The sequence below is a fragment of the Lutra lutra genome, chromosome 4 (assembly GCF_902655055.1).
Source record: "Lutra lutra chromosome 4, mLutLut1.2, whole genome shotgun sequence".
Lineage (NCBI taxonomy): Eukaryota > Metazoa > Chordata > Mammalia > Carnivora > Mustelidae > Lutra > Lutra lutra.
Genome location: NC_062281.1, coordinates 77864545 through 77886846, shown reverse-complemented (window position 1 = coordinate 77886846; position 22302 = coordinate 77864545). Strand labels below are relative to the sequence as shown.

The 22302-nt window shown below is 40.9% G+C and overlaps 1 protein-coding gene across 2 annotated transcripts in view; it reads left to right on the top strand.

Annotated features, from left to right (window-relative positions):
- The first annotated feature begins 986 nt into the window (after window positions 1-986).
- XKR4 (XK related 4) overlaps window positions 987-22302 on the top strand; it is a 453634-nt gene continuing 432318 nt past the window's right edge. For both annotated transcript variants that reach the window (XR_007126932.1, XM_047727787.1), the window contains exon 1: window positions 987-2240. Coding sequence is in view for 1 of the 2 variants with exons in the window: in XM_047727787.1 (XP_047583743.1) it covers window positions 1420-2240 (821 nt within the window). In the remaining variant the exon portion in view is untranslated. The remainder of the gene's footprint in view (window positions 2241-22302) is intronic.

Genomic DNA, 22302 nt, shown 5'->3' with positions numbered 1-22302 from the left:
AGTCCGTAACTCCTATAGCTTTAAGAGAAGGTAATATCTTGTTTTGGAGTAAGGGAGGTGGCGCCAACTCGCGGCTCCGCCGCTCCCCACCCACCCGCGGGTACTCAGTTTCCTGCTGTTGCCAACCCCGCCCAGCCGCCCAGCGGCGCTCCGGGCAACCGCCAGGGGTGCTGCGCTTCCCACTCAAGGGAGGAGACGGTCCAGCGCAGCCTCCCGGCCCGCGGCTCCCCTAACTCCTTTGCTTCCTGGACGCTGAGAGCGCGCTGGGCGTAGTGACCGGGAGGCGTGGGCCCGGGCCGCCTCCTCGCCTCTGCGAGCCCGGCGCTCCGGCCCACCCAAGAACGCCGGCTCACTCCTTCCCCGAGGGCGCGGGCTGGGGCTCCCCGAAGACCCGCCCACTCACCGCAGCACTCACAGCTAGCGGTTCTGCTCTCCGCTCGCTGCCTTTGCTGGCCCTGCACGCCCTTACCCTCCCCGGCTCTTCCAAGGCCGGGCACACCCACTGCCGCTGCCAGCATTCAGGGCCCTGGCGTCCGAGTTAAACCCCGTCTCCCAACCGTCGTCAGCCCTAGCTGTACACCCAGCCCTTCTCCAGGTATCCGCAGATCAGAACGGAATACAAAGAGGCCTGCGCCCCCTGAGCCTTCGCTGTCGCCACACCCGCTCGTGCCCACTCTTCCTCGACCTCCGCGAGGGCTGGACGCTGGTACACCCTCCTCTCTACGCCCTCCTGCCCCTCCCCCTGTGTCATTAATATCCACTCAGCGTTCCCCGAAATCCCGTGAGCTGGGGCCCTCGACCGTCCCCCTTTGACCTCTCCGCCGCCGCTCCCGGCCCCCGGGACCGGCTGACCGCCCACCCCCACCACAGCAGCGCGTCTGGGTCCCGGCCCCTCCTCCGGGCCCTCCTCCTCCCTCGCCCCTCCCCAGCCGGGGTGGGAGCGGCGGCAGCTGGAAGAGAAGGGATGAGGTCATCCTCTCCCTCGGAGTCAGCTGGTGGAGGAGAGGAAGCGGGAGGAGGGTGCGCGCGCGAGGGGAGGAGAGGAATGTGCAGGTCCGAGGAGCGCCGCGGCGGCCGCTGCTGCTCCTGCTGCTGGCGGCGGCGGCGGCTCGAGCGGCAGCCGCGGGGCTGGAACAGCGAGGAGCGCGGGCGGCTGGCAGGGGCGCGCGCGGGGCGCCGCGAGCAGCTTGGCTCCGCGCAGGCAGCCAGGCGGCGCTCCTGCCGGCCCCAGGCGCGCCGCTAGCCCGGCCCAGCGCCCAGCCCGGCGGGCGGCGGCGGGCGAGCCGGCGCAGGAGCAGGAGGAGGGGGAGCCGCGCCGCCAGGGAGGGAAGCCGGGGCGAGGCGAGGAGGTGGCGGGAGGAGGAGACAGCGGGGAAAGGTGTCAGATAAAGGAGGGCTCTCCTCCGGTTTGGAGTCATCATGGCCGCTAAGTCAGACGGGAGGCTGAAAATGAAGAAGAGCAGCGACGTGGCGTTCACCCCGCTGCAGAACTCGGACCACTCGGGCTCGGTGCAAGGATTGGCTCCGGGCTTGCCGTCGGGGTCGGGAGCCGAGGACGAGGAGGCGGCCGGGGGCGGCTGCTGCCCGGACGGCGGCGGCTGCTCGCGCTGCTGCTGCTGCTGCGCTGGGAGCGGCGGCTCGGGCGGCGGCTCCGGGGGCTTGGGCGGCCCGGGCGGCGGCGTTGGCGGCCCGGGCAGCAGCGGGGCGGGTTCGGCGGCGCTGTGCCTGCGCCTGGGCAGGGAGCAGCGGCGCTACTCGCTGTGGGACTGCCTCTGGATCCTGGCCGCCGTGGCCGTGTACTTCGCGGACGTGGGCACGGACATCTGGCTTGCCGTGGACTACTACTTGCGCGGCCAGCGCTGGTGGTTCGGGCTCACGCTCTTCTTCGTGGTGCTCGGCTCGCTCTCCGTTCAAGTGTTCAGCTTCCGCTGGTTTGTGCACGATTTCAGCACCGAGGACAGCGCCACAACCGCAGCTGCCTCCAGCTGCCCGCAGCCTGGAGCCGATTGCAAGACGGTGGCCAGCAGTGGGTCTGCAGCCGCGGAAGGCGAGGCTCGTCCTTCCACGCCGCAAAGGCAAGCATCTAACGCCAGTAAGAGCAACATCGCCGCCACCAACAGCGGCAGCAACAGTAGCGGGGCCACCCGGGCCAGCGGCAAACACAGGTCCGCGTCCTGCTCCTTCTGCATCTGGCTCCTGCAGTCACTCATCCATATCTTGCAGCTCGGGCAAATCTGGAGGTACCGTATCAGGGGTGGGGAAGAGGGAGATGTGCTGCTGCTACTACATCCTCACTGCTTTGCTTTTGCACGGAAATTGTTTAGGGTTGCTCTGATAGTAACCCTAGGCACACTCTTTGAGTTTTTTTTTTTTTTTTTTTTTTTTTTTTTTTGTCTTAAACTGGGTTTCGCATTTTGAAGATTTGTGATCACATCCTAGGGTGGGAGGGAAGTGAGAAACAAGGGTCAGGCAGCAAAGTGGTTTTGATCAACCTATCCCTTCTGTGTTCCAACTCTGCTTTACTAGCTTCTCTATGTTTATATGCTACCCCCTCCCCATTTTTAGTGACATTATTTCAGTGAGTAGGAGAGGATTCTTGACACATATTCTAAAAATCCTTTTTTATTATGTCAAATTCTAGGTGTATATTGCAATCTGGATGGCTTCTTTTGTTCCATGTTGCTAATTCTAGTTATATGGGAATTCTTACTGCTGTGAGGTACCCATCTTTTAATTCTCACTGTTGGAGAAGTACTGCTCTCCAAGTAAAAAGCTTAGTTGGTAGAAGCCTTGTCTTTTTCTTGGAGAACACCTATACCTGTATCTCTATCTATAATCTATATTTATATCTATCTCCAAATATGAGTAAGTACACTTTATGGGGCCCAGACTTACCTTTATGATGCACTTTGTGATTATTTACCATACCCCCATATTCTGATTTCTCATACAACTGAGAGCCCTTGGAAAAGGGGTAGTGCGTCTTATAAACTTTTTGTACTTGGCACCTTTACTGGTTGCTCTGCTACTTGTCATCTGATCTACCAAGTCTTTTCACACAGATATCACTTCCACTTAGAAACTAGAATATAAGGCTAAACTCTCTGGGCAGAGAGAGCTGTCATTTGAGCAGTCACTGCCTAGATTTAAGAATATAATGAAACAGTTTGCTCAGAAATATGTTCCTCCAACTTTTATATGTTTTTAATGGCTTTTTGAAGCAATATTTTATACCTACAAAAAAGTTCCTTGTATTGAAGCATTTCGATGTTAACATTCCAGAGCTTTTGGGGTTTCCAATGACTTGATAAATGTGTAGTCTAAGTAAAATGAGAAAACTTCCTCGTAAGTACACCAATGTGGGGCTATATGCTGCTAGACTGGTGTCCATTTCAATTTCATTCATAGTAACCTTTGTGATAAGGACATTAGAAATTATTAACTCTACTGAGGTATTCCATGTGGGAAGGACTCAGAGAATTTGTGGAATGAGACTAAATACTTCTTTTATTTGAGGGGAACAGTAGTGTTTTCATTGAGAAGAGCAAATGTGGTTATTTTGCAAACTTTCCTGAGACCATTGCTTTATAAAGCAGGGAAAACATTGTCTTAGACGGTGATGTGAAACTTTTTTTCCAAACATATACTTTCTGGGAAAGGGGTGTATGATATGCAGTTAGACAAATTGATGTTGGAAACATCCATGTTTTGGACTCAAAGGACTTTGAAATGTCAGTTAAATGTGATAGCTGTTATGTTCCATGAATGACTATTATGAAGATTTATAGCTTGATTCTCTTATTCAAGTTTGATGAATAACTCAAATGTTTGTGTTAATTACTGAAATTGTTTAGTGGCTAGGGGTATATGATTAGTAGTTTTAATCTGATAATGTGGAAAATGAAGATTAACATTCTATTTGTTAACTTTTGCAAACTTTATGCAGGATTTGGAAATCACTTATTTTCAATCATATTTAAAATGTTTACATTTATGTCAATAATGCAAACACTTCTCAATATATTAACTGAAGAACTATCCATTGCTTCCAACAGATTGCTACTTTGTGAAAAATATCATATCAAATTCTGTAAACTGAAAAATAATTTTAATTAACATTGTATTTCCCAGTGGAAAAATGACATTTAGTTATCTCAGGACATAAAATGCAGAAAGTGAGAAATAATTCAGAAAAGGAAGGGCCTAAATACATGTCAATGAGACCATAGCCACTGGGTCAACTGGCCATATGGAAAAACTGATCAAGGGGGAGGAGGGATGGAAGGGTAAGGTTTCATGCAGAAGGAAAAGCACAGGCTGTCCAACAAATGCATTAACCAACCCAACCCTTGGAGAAACTGGTTCACACTTGACTCCTCTTTGTTAAGTATTTCTACAATGTTTTCCTTAGAGGTTTTGAAATTTTTCCTGCTAATGTTTGGTTGTCTAGGAGGAAGTATTGTTGAAAATATTTTCAGATACTTATCTATATTTTCAGAATAATATGCTTCATATGTAAGTCTGAATTATCTAATCTAGCTGTTCTTGGATTCTAGTTAAGATATTTGGAGGCTAGTGGGGTAACTTGGTGATTCTAGTTAAGATATTTGGAGGCTAGTGGGGTAACTTGGTGGAAATATGATCTAAGACTCAGCCTCATTTGCTCTTTATGAAATATGTTTAAACAAACGAACAAACAAACATTAGCCTAATGTAGGACATGAGAAAGGGATCAGAAAGTTCATGGAATTCAGTTGGATTCTGAATTGTTTCAGCTTTTCCGAGTGTGGAATATTGGAATGAAACTTGGTAGCAGATGCATCTTTGAGATGATAAGCTGGTGAAATGCAGTTCATCTCAGATTATTGTATCAGACCATTATCTTAGACCATGAGGTGCCTTAAATTAGAGCACCTTTCTGCTTCTTCTAGCTTTTCTTTTCCACACATTATACACAAATGTTGCAGAAACACCAAGGTTCTGAATGGTTCAAAGCTCTGAGGTCATTATTCATGTTTTAACATGCTACTTTCTAAGATCAATAAAATAGATTTTAGCTAGGTTGGTAGCTTTTCCTTGTATTTCCATGAAATTCTAGTTATTTTAGGTAAGAGCACCATTCTAAAAGCCTCCATAGATACAATCCTTTGAAATAACATCAAAGTGTTTGCTTATTCAGAAATAGCTATTTGAAACATTTTGGGCAATATTTGAATGTATTTATACATTTATTACAAATGCAACTGCTGAAAGCAATGATACATATTCATTTTAATTAAGGTTTACTAATGGAAAATTAATGGCAGCTTTTAAAGTCACAGGAGTTGATTCTAAGAAAGAGCCATTTGAAATAATGAAGTCAACTTTTGCTACCATGTGAAATGAGCAATTATGACTTTAAAGGAAATGTGCCTTCAAATGAAAAAGTACTTTTTTTTTCTTGTTCATTTCATATGATTTCAGAAGTTACTAAGAGGGTAGTTCAACCAGTGGGAATCACAAATGCCCCATCAGAACAGTTTTTAGTCTTCACACTCAGGATCAATTATATCTAGATGCCCTTTTCCTTCAGAATTTATGACTCACTCTTAAAATTCTACCTTAATTTTTCCTGTGTATGTGTAGTATGTATATATTTGTTTGTCTTCTAAAGGCAAGGAGGCATATTGCAAAAAAGTTAATGAGTCAGTGGATGGTAGAATGGGGGATTTTTTAAATTATTTTACTATTTTGGTTTTTGTTTCTGAGTATCTATCATGAGGGTCCTGTGGAGAACACTTGGTGAAAGAACATTTCTGCTTTTCTCATGCTTGATAGTCCATAAGGTCTAATATGTGTCCCTTATTCCAGTAAATTGGAAAATGGCAGGTTAAATGGAGTTAAACAGATCTCTCTACAGCAGGACTTCTCAGAACCTTTAATAAGCTAGTTTGCAGTTATCAATAACTTTTTAAATACTCTTGTGATGATGCGGCACTTAGGGAACTTCAAGAAACATTGTTCTAAGTCATTCATAAATCTGGCCAAACAGTAATAATAATAATAATAGCAATTTTATATAGCACTTATAAAATTCATAAATATTTTTATACTCTTTATAACCCAAGAGAAAATCGTTAGTATCTCTCTATATATAGGAAAACTGGCTTAGAGAGATTCATTAACTGTCACAAAATTCCCTCTCCATTATGTGATACAGTTAGGAGCCAGGCCCACCTTACCCTAAATTTTGTGCTCTTTTGGGATCAGTTAGCTTACCTTGAACTTCCAACTTGGATAATAATGACAACAATGTATGACAATGACTCTTTACATTCACCAAGCGTGCCAAAGTGGGAGAGGAACTGCCTTTTCAACAGGATAGGAGATCCATCCAGTAACACACCTAGTCAACTGGCAGAATAGCTATCGGGCCACAGTTTCTCTGATCTTAAGGCCAGTTACACTGTGTGGACATGCTGAGCTTGTTACATTAAATCCCAGCCCAGTAACATGGCCTTGCAGTGCCATTAATGATTAACTGGGGGAATGTATGTGAACATGTGGAAAGTGCTTTGCAGGTGATAAAGAGGGTAGAGAAATAGCATCTTAGGTTATACCTTTGAGTACTGAAAAAGTACTTTATTGATTTGGAGTTAGTTCTGAATTCTGATATAGGTCAGGCAGGATCAGTGGTCACTTTCCTGTATATTTGTGTTCCCTCTACTACATATTAATTAATTTATTCATTCAACTTATAGTGAGTCCCTACTCTATGCAAAGCACTGTGTTAGTTGCCAGCTACCCCAAGCTGGATAAAATACACATCACCTTTCAGGGATTCTACTGTCTGGTGAGGAAGAGAAAAAAGTAAACAGACAATTTCAATACCAGGAAATAAATGCTATGATAGAAATAAAAAACCCAGACCATCTTAGTGATTCAGGTGAGACCCTGGAGGGATATTTGAGTGAAGGTTTGAATGGTGAGAAAGCCTGCTGTCTGAATTAAAGTGGGACATTGACCTCAGAGCCTTGGATATGACTTTGTGTAAAGGAACAGGGTAGAGAAGGGCAAGAAGAACAAGGCCTGTTAAGTGTGTGATTTGAATAGAGAGGGAGTGAGAGAGAGTAGCTAGAGGTGAGGAGGGAGAATTCGTTGGGTCTACAACGAAAGGGATCTAGATTTTATTCTTTTTTTTTTTAAGATTATATTTATTTATTTGAGATTGAGTGAGAGCAAGGGAGAGTGAGAGTGCTAGAGAGCGCAAGGAGGGGGAGTGGTAGAGAAAGAGGGAGAAGTAGACTCTCACTGAGCAGGGAGCCCAATGCAGGGCTTGATCCCAGGACCCTAAGATCTGAGCTGAAGGGACAGGCTTAACCCACTGAGCCACCCAGGCACCCCTAGATTTTATCCTGAAAGCATAGAGGAATCCTTGAAGGAGTCTAAGAGCCAGGGCGGGGAGGAGGGATTGTTAACACACTGTTAAAACATTGTTTTATCCAAAGGAATGGGACAAAGTTGAATTTCAGAAGACATGTCATCCATTCATTAAAATTTGTTTATTTTAAAGTTTAGATAGAATTGGGGTGTGTAAATAGGCCCAACAAAGGAGGGGGGAGTGATTTTTCAGAAAAACAGATTGATTGAAATTTTTCATTGATTTACACTAAAGTAAAACAATTCATTTTCTGCTACTTTTTGAAGAGATTTTCCTTAGAATATCATGGTTTTCAGCTTATTGAAATGTAGGTTTCTTGGTTCTTAGAAACTTGTCTTTCTCTTTTGTTAACATTTCTCAATTTTCAGAGGACTTTCATGTCTTTCTTATTTGGTCCTCTTTGAGGATTTTTGAGGTAGATCTTCCATTTTGCAAATGTGGAAATTGAGGTTGAGACTGGTAAGTGTTTTTCTCTTTAGGCCATAGGGTTCTGTACCGATTCTAGGCTAGAGTTCAGTATTGATGTGGGAGGAAAAAAAACAACAACAACATGAGAGGTGGTTGATGAGATTGAGGATCATGAGGTAGAAAGGAAGGCTGAGAAGTTCAATGCTGTCTGGTAAGTACTGAAGGTTTGTAAGGAGAAGGAGGCATTGGACTTTTGTGTAGGGCCTCTGGGACAAGATGCAGGGGAGTTACAGGAGAAATTTTGAATCAATGTGAGGACACATTTTTTAACTAGTCAAAGGCATCCAAAGATCACCAATAATTCTTTAGAAGCATTGAGTTCCCCACTGTTGGAATAGTTTCCAAAACTATAGGCAGAGTTGCAGAAAAAAAAAATTAAGTATCATGCAGAAGGTTGAACTAGAAGATCATCTTCCGGCCTTGAGATTTTATGACAGTTTCCATCATTATGTGCTGCTCCAAACATAGTGGACTAACCTTTGCTGTTTTCATGGATGAAAGAAGTAGGAGTTTGCTTGAAATGCTGCAGTTATGTTACTTTGAAATCTATTCATAGGTTTATGGACCTGGTGTTTTGCTGGAGCATCACAAATCTATGTAACCTCCTTGAGTGCTGAGCTTGGTATTTAAATCTCTGAGTTACCTAACAGATATAAATCCACACAAAAGCAGACAGTCCTCTGTGCACTTACTGGGGATTCTATATGAGTTGGAATAATTTATGCATAAATCTGTGTGGTCGATATACCTATTTCAGTATCTTTGCAATAACTAGTGCAAAAGTTATATTTTTTCCATTCACTTGAACTATATCCTGTTTACTTCACAGGGGTGAAAAAAAATGTAATGCTTCTTACATTATGATGGAATTGCAGACTTCCTTCATGGAGCAGTTAAAAGTAATATCTATATAAATGGATGCTGTCATTTTTGAACAGTATCCATAAATCCCTGGGTCAGTAGCTTTGAAGGTGTTTGCTCACTCACATACAAAAAAGTCTTAATGTTTGAATATCCAAGTACACAACTTGCTATTAAACATGTTCTGTACTTTACATTTCAAATGAAATCGCCTACCTGTGATATTAAATAGCACCAATCACTGAGTAACAGATAAACAGAATGATTCCCCTTTATATGGACTCACTGGCTAATCCAGTGTCTTGCTTTAGAATTTGAATGGTGTACTAACTAGGCCTTTGGAAGCAAGACTTAGGGATTAGGACTGGATTTAAATTGTTATGCATTATCATATATATATGATGGAGTGTGCTGCTAGTCGTGAGAAAGTGCTTATCAGATGTAATTTTATACAATAGTTGTAATGTGTTGGTGGATGTCAGAGAAAAATAAATTATCTTGAATGACATTGCCTAATTCTGACCACCACCGAGTGACTTCCTTCTAGCTATATGCTGGTGTCGCTGGTAATTGATAGCATGGCCAGTCAGGAGGCAAGACCACAGGCAAGTCCTTGTGAAGTTCCTCTAGTAGTTGTGAAAGTTACATGAAATAAGAAGAGATACTCAGTGAATATTTACTGAACCGGGAATGAAGCCCAGGCATTATAAAAGGCTGAATGTGTTGCTTGTTTGTTTGCTTCTTGAGTTTCCAAGGGTGCAGTGAATCAGGGTGTTGTTACCTAGAAAAGATACACCCATGGCCCCGGCGAGCGCTCTCTCTCTCTCTCTCTGTCTCTCTCTTCTTTGGATCTCTATTTATGATCTAAAATATATTTATGTATGGGATGATTTCTGTATTTCTGGTACTTCTATTTGTCTATGCACAGAAAGTTTGTAGCATCTGCTATTACTACTAACACTCCCATCAATACCATAATTCTTATCACCATGAAACAGTAATTACCTGCCTTGTATACATGCAGAGCTAGTATAGATTACTAATTGCAAAAGAAACTAAAGGAGGGTTAAAATGGAAATAAGTCAGTCCAGAAATTTTCTAGAAGCAATAATCTGAATGACAATAGTAGATCTCTTCCAATCCTTAGATGATGGGTCAAAATTAGACCATCAGTGATGGTTCCTCTTTACAAAGGCAGCTGTCCTTTGGGGACCTGGAGTATGTGAGAAGTTAGAAGAGATGACTTGGCTGTTTGATAGCTCAGAGCCCAGGCACATCACCTAAGAGCTCTCTTACCCATGGAAGCAAGATGACATGGCACAGATCCTGGGTTCTGACAAAGTTTACATATACTTTTGGTTTCCTTCTTCTGGGTCTTCATTTTCTATGGGTGGTCAAAAGTAACATTCAAGGTTCTTTCCAGGTCCCAAATGCTCATTTTGCTTTTCTTATAGTTCTTTCTATTTGCCCAGTCCCCAGAGTACGTGCACCAACCACAGAGTCTGTACGTGTTCTTCCAAGACCATCATTATAGCATTTCTCTGGTTACCTAAGTCAAAGGGCATCTATGAGGGACTTGCCAGAGTTGATAACATTAGTGTCTAACCTCTAGGAACTGATATGATTTCATACATGAAGAGAGAATCTTAAGCTTATTTGCATAATGTAACTTATTTTGTGTCATTTCTGAATTTTAGTTATAATCAAATAACAACATATTCACAAAAACCCATATCTAAGTATTTGAAGCTGATGTGGAAATGGAAAGTATTTCCATATCACTTATGCTAAGATATCTACCATGTAGACCTGGGAAGCCAAAATTACCATTTCTATTTCAGGTAATGAGGTATGTACCACTGGGGTGCTAGGATTAGCAAATAAGAACAGTGCTTCATGACCTTAAAAAGAGTTATCCATAATGCCAATGAGAAGGCTGTTGTCAGAGCTAGGTTTGCTTTAAAATTAAAAGCCTATCCTGGGTTACATTGTCAGTGATTTCGTATGCTAGAAATTGAATTTAAGCTCTATACAGAGGCTATCTCCAGGCCTGTACTCATTAAGGAATAGGGATCTGTTACTCTCTGCTAGAACAAGAGAGCAGCACATTAACCTTTGCTGGATAAGAATTGCCTGGATCTCTAGGATGTTAGACATCTGTCATGAAGCTGAACAATTTTCAACCCCATGACGAATTTCAGAAATTTAATTTTTTAAAAAAATTTAAGCATCTGTTTTAAAGTGATCTGAAGTGTGTCAAACTATTTTTTCATCTTCATGATTCATAAGTAGGCTGTTTGAATCAGTTCTACTTCTTTTGTTTAATTTATGCACATGCCCTGTTTTCCTGTCAGGGGAATCCTTTTATATAAACAGAGCAGTGGGCAGTGTGTGGGGTGGGTGAGGATTAGTCAAACAGAAAATCATGCATATATAGAAAAAGTAAGATCTACAGTGAATACGAGTCTTAGAAGACTTGGGTTGACTTTGACTTGTCTTCCCATCAAGTACACTGTATTTAAGAAGGACAAAGTCACCATTCTGAACAATCTGAGAGATTTCATCCATGTTTAAAGCCGTTGGACTTCTTTCTGAAGCTTAGATAATAGTCATGAAAAAAGATATGGGGAATCTTTACTTTTCAGGTCTTTTTTTGGTAGCAGAGAGTCAGTAATCAAAACAAAGGTAGCCCTTGTTATCAGGAACCATAGCAAAATTGTCCTTCATTACATTCATCTTTGGTTTATGGCCCAGTCACTGTATCAGTATAACAATAACAATGAAGAAATGATCCTTTAGCAAAGCAGGGGAAAGAATTTGTAAAGATTTCTTTGTTTTGGTAGATTTGCAGCTCATTAATTAATTTCCTGCTTTACAAAAGTAAAATTGTTAACAATTTCTTTTTTTAAAATGTAGGTCAATTCCTGAAGACTCTCCAAAGAGATTTGCAGTACTTGGATCTGTTATTTTAATATAAATTAGGAAGTATTTCCCATAGGGTTTCATATTTCCAGGGGATGTGCTATTAAGAGTAGTAGTCCCAGATGTCCTATATGAATTTTGTTGATTTGGTGATGGTTGGGTTTGAAACATTGAGATCTACACAGGAACAGGTAATGTGACAGTTTTCTAAGAAGGGCATAAATATTATCTGTGTTTATACTTTTGAAAAGTAGTCAGTAGTTAAGGTCACTTAAGGACATAATGTCTACCTACTTTAAGATAAGGTTGAAATCATGGGGCACCTGGGTGGCTCACTTGGTTGAGCATCCCACTGTTGGTTTCAGCTCAGTTCATGATCTCAGCATCATGCAATTGTACCCATGTCTGGCTCTGCACTGGGCATGGAGACTGCTCAAGATTCTCTTTCTCCCTCTGCCCCCCCCCATAACTAACTAATTAACTAACTAAATAAATAAAAGTTGGACTCAAATTAATGAGGGAGGAAGCCTGAAGTTTCTGTCAAGGAAGCGTGAGCAAATACCCTGGAAATTATCACTGAGTTCCATTCTTTGATCTGCTCATAGAAGATGAAGGTATTGTAAATAAGGCATGCACTCATTAGCTTGAGGGAGAAAAATCTGGCCATGAGAGAAGGGCATGAGAGAAATGAAAAAACCGTAGAATTTTTTTCCAAAATCAGAGGGTGAAATTTCAATTCTTATTAGTATGAATGGGAAAATTGTACTGACACCCACTATAAAACTCATCACAGCAAAACTGAAAGCGAGGCTCACTAGCCAGGCCAAGATTTCATTAGAGGAGTTGGTTCCAGGAACAAAGGAGAAAAACTTCAGTTGTGAAAATTCTTAGGTTTAGGTCAATTTGATATTGAGAAGACCAGTGGGGCCTGTAGTTTGGAGGTGTTTGACTTGAGAGTCCTGTGTTAGTACACAGATCAAAAGTCAGTGGCCATCACAAATGTAGCATAATAGAAACCTGGGAATCCAAGGGAGGGCCAGGAACAAACTTGCTAATAGTAAAGGTAAGTGAGAATCTGAAATCAAGGGCATTATGAAAGCAAAGTGTAACCACTGTGCTTCATGATATAAAACTGAAGAGAAATTTGCTTTTTTATATTCTCATTATACAATTTCTGCCTGGTCAGATATTAAGAGTAAGGCCTCAGCCTGGGGAGGTCTGCTTCTGATTCCAAGGAGTGGAGAGCAAAGTGCAGGGATCACAGGTAGGTTCTCACTCAATAGCTGTTGATATGTGCAAATTTAACAGTCCACTGACTAAATCATGACTGAGTCACTGTAATCAGTTGCTGAGAATAGAATGACAAAAATAAGTGATCTTTTAATCATGGATCCCACAAACATATGCTTCAAATTATTGTAAGGAGCATATATGAAAAATAACATGCTTTATTAATAAAAGGTTAATAAAAGGTTTATTGTCGAGGAAAGGAGGCATGTCATGTTCATACCTCCAAATCTGTCTGTGATGTTGTGTTAAGAGTGGAGCCATTGGCTTGCAACTCAATGTGTAGGATCTGAAGCCTGCAGTGTCCTCATCTCTCAGAAGTGTCTCAGGAATACAGAATCTCAGGCTCACTGTGACCTAGTGAATCATTACCTATGGTTGAACAAGATCCTCTGGGGATTAGTATGCACACTGACATTTGAGAAGCAGAAGGAGAGTAATCCCTCTTAACTGAAATGGTCAGGGAAAGTTACTCAGCTTAATACTAATGGAAACTAAGGTTGGTACAGATGTTTTCACTAGCTTTCTCACCCAAGTCAGCTCTCCCACTGTGAAAGCAAGGGCTGGTGCTTAGAAATGGTAACAGTGGGATCTCCTTATAGGCAATGCTATAAGCAAAGATATGAAATCTTCCATTGACAAAGAAAGTGAAAAGTTTTAATAAAATCTTTATTAAAAATCCATTACTTTACAGTTTTGCTGTTCACAACTGATCTCTAGGAAATTAGTTCAGGACATTGGTCACCCACCTCTTATGGTTTTATTTATTTATTTATTTATTTATTTATTTATTTATTTATTTATTAAGATTTATGTATTTATTTGAGAGAGAGAGAGAACGAGCATGCACACATAGAGGGAGGGGCAGAGGGAGAGAATCTTCCAGCAGACTCCCTGCTGAGCATGGAGCCCAGCAGGGGCCTGGATCTCACAACCCATGAGATCATGACCTGAGCTGAAACCAAGAGTTGGATGCTTAACTGGCTGAGCCACCCAGGTGCCCCTCGGTGTTTTATATGTACTCAGGCCTATGGCATTCAGTCCTTGGGAATGGAGTGGACAAGGTGTGATGAGAGAGGGAAACAGATACTAAGGAAAGTACTGGATTCAGAGTAAGGAGACAGAGGAGAGAGAAAAGGGAGAGGGATGCAGGGCGGCAGGTTCTGGCCAAGACATAATGATTGCTGTCTTTACTCAGAGACATGGAGCTGGGCTGCTGGTGGTGTTCCTTCCTATTCATAAGCTTCTGAAAAAGCAGCAACCCTCAGGGTGAGCAAAGGACATCATTCTCACTGGCTGTTGAAATAGTTGAGAGGGAAGTCAGGTTCTGGGCATCTTTCTCCCCAGCTTTTAGTCTGATCAAGCAGCCTCTGTAGCTGCAAGGGGAAGGAGGACTTAAGGGAAGAGTAGAAGGAAATGGAACTAGGCTTCCAAGACTGAAAGACTAGGCCCCGGCCAGGAATTCCCAGGGTATTTTTATAAAATGATATGGAAAGATTTCTGATGACCAACCCATTCCATACAGTTCAGCTCCTCCCAATGACCCCAAGACCCATAGGGCAGGCTACATCCTGGGAAGATTTCATGCTTTATTATTTGCCATCCTAAGTGAGAAGTAGAACAGTCAACATTATGACAAAATATGTCAGTGTCTGGGTTGTAGAATAAGAAGGTAGTGAGAATGTTGCCTTATCAAATGTATATTCGTGTAAAGGTGTTACCAGTTTCCTGAGGTGACGTTCAGCAAAGTAGAAAAAGGATGACCTTCCCAGAAATGCTCCTTTTCAAAGTAATAGTATTCTAATTTCCCTTTTGTACAACAGCTGGTGTTGCTATGCTGTCACTTATGTTGCTAGGGCTCCTTCCCCCATCTATGTGCTAGAATGTGATTGTTTCCATCAGTGTTCTTAAGTGTTTCCATGGAGAGTTACTAAGTTAATTTTTCTAGGTCTGCGCTACCAGTAGGTGTGGTCACCCTGCCAGGCTCTAGACCCTCATGGCTGGCTTTTCAAAATGGTAGCTATGAGCCGCACTTATCTGTTGAACATTTGAAATGTGGCTATTCCCAATGGATGTGCGTCCTAAGTGTCAAATACCCTGGGGATTTTGAGGATTTAGTGTGGGGAAAAAAAGGGGGGGGGTGATAAACATCTCACTAATATCATCTGTACTGATTATATGTTGAACTGATAACATTTTGGATATATTGGGTTAAATAAAATATATTGTTTCATTTACTCTTCTCCTACCCCCTTAACGCCCCATGTTGCATCTCCTCTCCCTCATATCAGGGAGATCATATGATAGTTGTCTTTCTCCGATTGACTTATTTCGCTAAGCATGATACCCTCTAGTTCTATCCACGTCGAAACAAGATGGGATTGGGAGGGAGACAAACCATAAGTGACTCTTAATCTCACAAAACAAACTGAGGGTTGATGGGGGGAGGGGGGTTGGGAGAGGGGGGTGGGGTTATGGATATTGGGGAGGGTATGTGCTATGGTGAGTGCTGTGAAGTGTGTAAACCTGGCGATTCGCAGACGTGTACCCCTAGGGATAAAAATATATGTTTATAAAAAATAAAATTTAAATATCTAAAAAAATATATTGTTAAAATTAATTTCACCTATTACTTTTTATACTTTATAAATGTGACCACCAGAAAATTAAAATTACTTACACGGCTTGAACTTTATTTCTCTTGGGCAGAACTGCTTTAGGTAATATGCAGAACTCAGTTCTCAAGAAGTAAGAACAAAATCCTAAGTGAAATGTCTCAAAATACTAAGAAAAAAATTTACTAGATGTTACCAGAGAAAGCGCAGTGGGTTGTTTCACTGTGGAAGCAGGTTGACTTAATGGATTTTACAAATAAGATTACCTGCTGGTAAAAACTGACTCTTTGGGAGATAAAACCCCTAATGTGAATAAAGCCCATTGTCTTCCCTGCTTTCTGCTTTGCTTAAGGCCTAGTGACATGCTGTGCCTATTTGGTGGTTTAATAAATAGTATTTGATCATGACAATAAGGACTAAATCTTTGTTAAGTGCTGTTGCAGCCTGCCAAATACGTTGGCTCATATTAAACCATCCAAGCTTCTCTTCAGTCTATCAAGGTAGTTATTACTATTGTTCTTATTTGAGGATGAACTCCCTGGGTTTCAGAGGAGATAGGAGACTGGCCCAAGTGCACACAGCTGCTAATTAGCAAGCATCTGCACTCACAATCATGACTTCAGTTTCTACATCTTGTGCTTTTCCCACACTATCTTACTATTCGATTAATCCAAGAGAACCAGTGGGAGGAGTATTTCCTGCCTTCTCATACTGGCAACTGATAAAACTTGGAACGGGCTCAGTTTTACCATGTCATCCATGGAAATTAGTTAGGACCAGTTTTGAGATTTTGCTCTGGCTACCAAGAAAGAGACCTATCCAAGGAGAGAGGCCAGACTTGATTCTTGATTTCTTAACTATAAAATGGTGGGTGGGAGTTACATTAGATAATTTCTGAAGTCCCTTTCTACTCTGTGAAACCTGGTACTTATGTGGAGCTTATCAACTCCTTTTTATACACCTTATTGAATACTCATGTGGGAACTAATATTCTTGCTTTATTGACCAGGGCTAGGTTTCTGATAAACTATTCCAAATTGATTGATATTTCACACGAAAGTTCAAAAACAGAGACTATGGATCAATTTTATCCATAATGTGTCACTTTCATTTGATAACCTACTAGTAAAATACATGTTCTTTCCATTGGGAAATGCATGACACTAAAGAATACTGAGTAGGCTCCAGCCTCATGTGAATAGCATGTAATTAACCTGTATTTATATCCTCATTTTGCACACAGTCATGCTTTGCATATACTAGCATTCTCCTCCACATATGTTCATGAATTATGAATTCAGCTACAAGCATGCAAGGCAGAACCCCTCTGTCAGTCACATCTCTTTCTCTGAGACCAGCGAGATTTACGTCTATGTGACATGACTTCAAATTCAACTCCTAAGACCTATCTCAGAGGACCAACTCTATAAAAATCTAGCATATGCAAGTGCTAGAAAATTCATTCCCTAATTCACACAATTCAGAATCTTCAGAATCAGACAGAACTAGTTTTTATAAAGGCAATTCCAAATGCTTATTTATAAAAAACAAAAAATAATTCCCCTCTGCCAATTTAAAAGATGTCCCCCACCCCCTGCAACTAGATATGATTTGCTTTGGAAGGGCTTGGTCCTTTTTATAGTTTTTTTGGCAGGGGGTTACTTTTGGTGTGTGTGTGGCATTCAGTGAAAAACAGGCAGAGCTGTTTTTCCTTTTAGTTCAATGGTATCTTTGCAAAATGTAGTTTTTCCAGAGAGACTGACAATTTCCAAATATTTTTTGATGTTCCTGACATTAATTGGATTCTGATTTACTGGATTTTTTATCCCAAGTAATATGTTCTAAGAAACATATATATCTCTATCATGGTTAGGGTTTTTCTATGTTTACATCTGATCATGTAATTATGTAGGTTGGGACCTGCTGGGAAGAGCAGAAATAATTTAATAAAGCTCAGATGGTCGAGAGTAAAAAGCCTTCATAAAAATTGAGCAAGAATGCGCACATAAAATTTTTTTGAGTAAGACCTAAGAGAGTTCCAAGAAGAACGAAAAGAAGAGACAAAGATATTTCATGGTGTGTTCTGTAAAGTGCCGAAATGGGAGGTGTGAGGGAAAGACTATCAACAGATGAGTTTCCAGTTTCTGGCCAAACTAACCAGGACCTCCTTGCTTTCCTGAGGAATCTGGACTTAATTCTACTGGGGAGTGGAAGCTCAGGAACACAGTCAGGGATGCATTTTTAAATGGTTACCTTTTATAAAATAGCATAAATATTGGAAATACTGGAGAAGGAGATATCCTGCACTCTTCAGAGGTAGGGAAAAGATATGAATGAGGGTAGACTTGAAACATATTTGGAACTTGAAAATACTCTATAATGAGGGAATGCAATGAAAGCACTTAAGTGGGCTTGGACAGTTCTCACGGAAGATTCTGATAGTACTGGTAAGAACTCCATTTAATGAGCTATTGGAAAAGGCATAAACATAAACTGAGTTGGGAGCATGTTAAATAAAGATGCTCTGTAAATGCAGACTGGGCAATTAAAAAAGATTTACCAGAGAAAAGCTAAATACAGTATAGTGGATAATTAATGGGCCTTTGACAACTCAGTAATAAGTACCCTGAACTTTTAAAATAGCACATTAACATCTGTGCATGTTGGAAGGAGGGTTTGTATTTACAATCAACACCAGTTAGCTGGGAAATTTCCCCACAGAAGTTAATTAGGGATTCCCAGTAAAGGAGCCTGCTGGTTAACCTCCTGAGCCAAAGGTGACCCACCGCTATTCATTCATAGCTTTCTTATTGAGCCTAAAAGGAGTTTGGTTATAAATTCCCCTCTCCTTTTCCTCAGCTCCCTTGGCTCTAGACACTATTTTAGCTTTTAGCAGGTTTTACCTTCCTTAGTTTAGGAAATGAACTTCTGCTCTCTTTGTAGGTAGGGGAATTCCAACCCAAAAAAAGCCTCTGTAAGTGAGGGAGCATCCCCTGAACGGACTGGGTCATTCATTGGTCATTAGGGTAGGGTGAACACTCCACCATTGTACTTAGCTCAGTGAAGATTCCTCGAAGGAAGGTACTATTGAGACCCAACCGACTTCTTTTATTTCAGTATATTTTCACTTAACACATCTAAGCAAGTTTTTAACTTTTACTTTTTAGTTAATAGACTTTTTTTTTTTTTTCCAGGCAGTTTTGGGTTCATAAAAAAAATTGAATGGAAAGTACAGAGTTCTTGGGTCTTTCCCCTCACCTCCATTTTTCTTAACACTGACATCATATATTTATATGGTACATTTGATACAATTTGTATACAATACAATACATTGTCATTAGCTAAGGTCTATATTTTACATGACTTTACCTTTTATCTAGTAAATTCTATAGGTTTCCACAAATGTATACTCCCATCTGTTTACCATTACAGTATGATACAGAATTGTTTCACTGTCCTAAAACCCCCTGTGCTCCACCTGTTCATCCCTCCCTATGCCCAACCCCTGGTAACCACTGATCTTTTTACTCTATCCATGGTTCTGCCTTTTCCAGAATGTCCTGTCCTGTCTTTGGAATCATGTAGTACATTCCCTTTTCAGACTGGCTTCTTTCACTTACAATATACATTTAGGGTTCTTGCCTATGTTTCTGTGACTCAATGGCTTCTTTCTTTCCAGCACTGAGTAATACTGGAATGTGTGGACGTACCACAATTATTTATTCACCTACTAAAGGACATCTTGGTTGCTTCTGAGTTTTGACAATTATGAATAAAGCTGCTAGAGACATTTGTGTGCAGGTTTTTTTATTTTTCCGAACCATGTTTTATATATTCTATGAAAAGTTTACAATATTACTTGCAGTTTCAAGTACCGATATACAAATGATCCAGGCACAACTGAGCTCTAATTTTTTCAAATTACAATGTTATAGTTACATTACATTTTGTGTGCAGGTTTTTGTGTAGATGTGCTTTCACCTCATTTGGGTAAATACCAAGGAGCACAATTGCTGGTTGTCATGGGAAGATTGTTTTGTTTTATAAGAAACTGCCAAACCATTTTCTAAGTGGTTGTATCATTTTACATTCCCACACTTAACAACTTTTGAGTACCTACCATGTGCCAAATGCCTCTCATTTGAGGGTACAAAGTGAGTGAGCCAGGACACAAAATGTTATTCTAGAAAGAGTTAAGATACCATGCACTTGTCCAGGTTATAGATAAACCAGAATGTTGGAGTGGTTTACTGATTAGGATCTCTGCTTTATAGTATGTACCACATAATAATTCTTAAATGAGAAATAGGTAATATAATAAACATTTAAATTATAGTAAAATACTACAATTAATCCAATGATGCACTTAAGTAATTTTATAAAATTATTCTGACTAGACATTGAGGTATTGCATTCTGGTACCAACTCTCTGGTTTCACAGGGATGAAAGAAAAACTGTTGGAACAACCCTAGTGTTTGTTTTTTTTTTTTAATTTACCCTTAGGATTAGTGATTTTTGTGAATTTAAAAACTTGTTCAGTAATTATTTCTTGAAAACTGTAACTATGAGGTAAATGCTTTCTGTTTTTCAGGAAAAAAAATGCAGAGCACATGTGACACACACACACACACACACACACACACACACCCCCCTTCTGAAATATTTGGGAGCTCTGCTGAAGACTTAAAAAAATTACCCTCGGGTCACAGCAGCTGATTCACTTACCTTTGCTCAATTTGCCTTTTGCCTTCAGTGGACTTGAATGGAAATTGTACACAAATAAATGGTGGCAAATTGTTTTCTCTACCTTTTAAAAGTCCTTGTCAGGATCTTTATTTGAGTAGTGACAGTATTGGCTAAGATTGATTGGAATTATTTTTGTAATTCTTTTTAATAATTTTACTTACTTTTTTTTATTTTTGTAATTCTTTAAACCAGATAATGAATTGAAGTTTTTGTTCTCTTCTATTCAACTGAAGGCACAAATAAGATCGACATGTTAATCCTTGTTAGCCTAAATTATATAATCAGATAATTTTCTTTTTCCCTCTGTACTATGTAAAAACAACCTAGATGTCAGTGTCAAATGTCTATGCGTTATGCCTAAATATTCGTTTCAATATGGGTTCTTAAATTTGTCTCCATATCTCCACCTTTTTGAGTTTTAAAATTATATGTAAATTTTGTGAAACTGAAAATCTTACACGATATGTAAAGACAGTTCTAGGAAGACTATATGGCTGAAAAGGACACTAAAACTTTATTAAGCTCGTTAAACAGCATCAGTCATTCTGTCTGTTGAGATCTCTAAGCTTTGAAAAGAATTGAGATGTTTGCGTCTCTGTCTGGAGTATAAATGTAAGCCTGTTGATTAGAATGGGATAATTTGTGCATGGGCACTTATTTATTATTTATTTATTTGTTTGTTTGTTTTGCAATTAACAGAGAAATGCTGATAAATCACTTTTTCCTGTGCTTGAAAGGAAGAACAAAGTTTTAATCTGATATAGACATGAAAGCCCTGAAATCTACCAAATGAGGAATAAGGAGAGAATACAAAAACAATAGAAAAATAAGTGAGTTTCACAGGAACTCTAGTCTAAATGCCATGACTTGCAGCAAAGTGCTGTCTCTCTTTTCCTCTGTATAAGAAATAATTAAACCTGCAGTCCTCCGAGGCTCTTCCTGTGGTCACATGGGGGCCTCCTAGGGAAGTGAGAGCAAGATGAACTGGAAGAATGGCAGAGGCCGGGAGGCACAGGTTGTGGATCAGGTGTTTGTAAAACTCACTTGGGCCCAATATTTATATACTGGCTTGTGCTTCAATGATCTCTCCGGCTGTTGGTTTGCAACCCTCTGGAGCTTCCCAGATGAAATTAGGAATTGGTCCCTGGAACATGAGGAGCAGGGAGAGATGGGAAAAAAGAGGCAGACCACGTCAGATAGGTAGGTGGCAGTTTTAGTGAGCAGAGCGAGCTTGAATGTAAGAGCCCCAAGCAGTCTTGGGGCTGCTGCAAGATAAGTGGATCCTTGCACTAGTTGCCAGATCTTAAAAGTTTGTATAGAGGCCTTAACCAGGTTCAGTTAAGTATGCTGTGAAGGCATTCTCAACACTACATCATTATTTCCAGGCTGTGTCTTTGGAGCAGGCTCTGGGAGCCAGAAAGACAGGTGGAACCCACATTACAGGGAAAGGGGCTGGGATGGGGGTCTCACCTGGGTCCATCTCACCGGTCAGTTTGTCGTCATATCTTTTCCATGGCCTTCCCCAACACTTGCTTATTTTGGAAAATAGTTATTACAAGATTGATGCTTGGTTTTTTATCATCCTCACACTCGTTAGTTTCATTTATAAGTTCTGGCCCTTTCTGGAATGTGCACTTTGTGAGAGCAGAAACTGATTTGTTCTTTGCAGTGTCCCCAGCATATAGTATGGTGCCTGGCACATTGTCATTTAATGTACATTTGTTGATTTGGTGAATAAAATGAAAACCAGCAAATTCTTAGAGGATTTTATTTTTGTTCCAATGAAAGACAAGTATACTCCTTATCTCTGTTTGTCCTGTTTTACTTGTGAATTTAATCCATAAATTAAAAAAGTATACAATGCCCAAATAGCCCCTCCTAGCATGCCTGTTGCCCTCCCTAGTGACTTTTGCAGTAACTTTTGCAGTCTTGTGTCCTGGGATGCAAAAAGCCCATCCCTCCACGTAGCTAGAGCTCTCCTC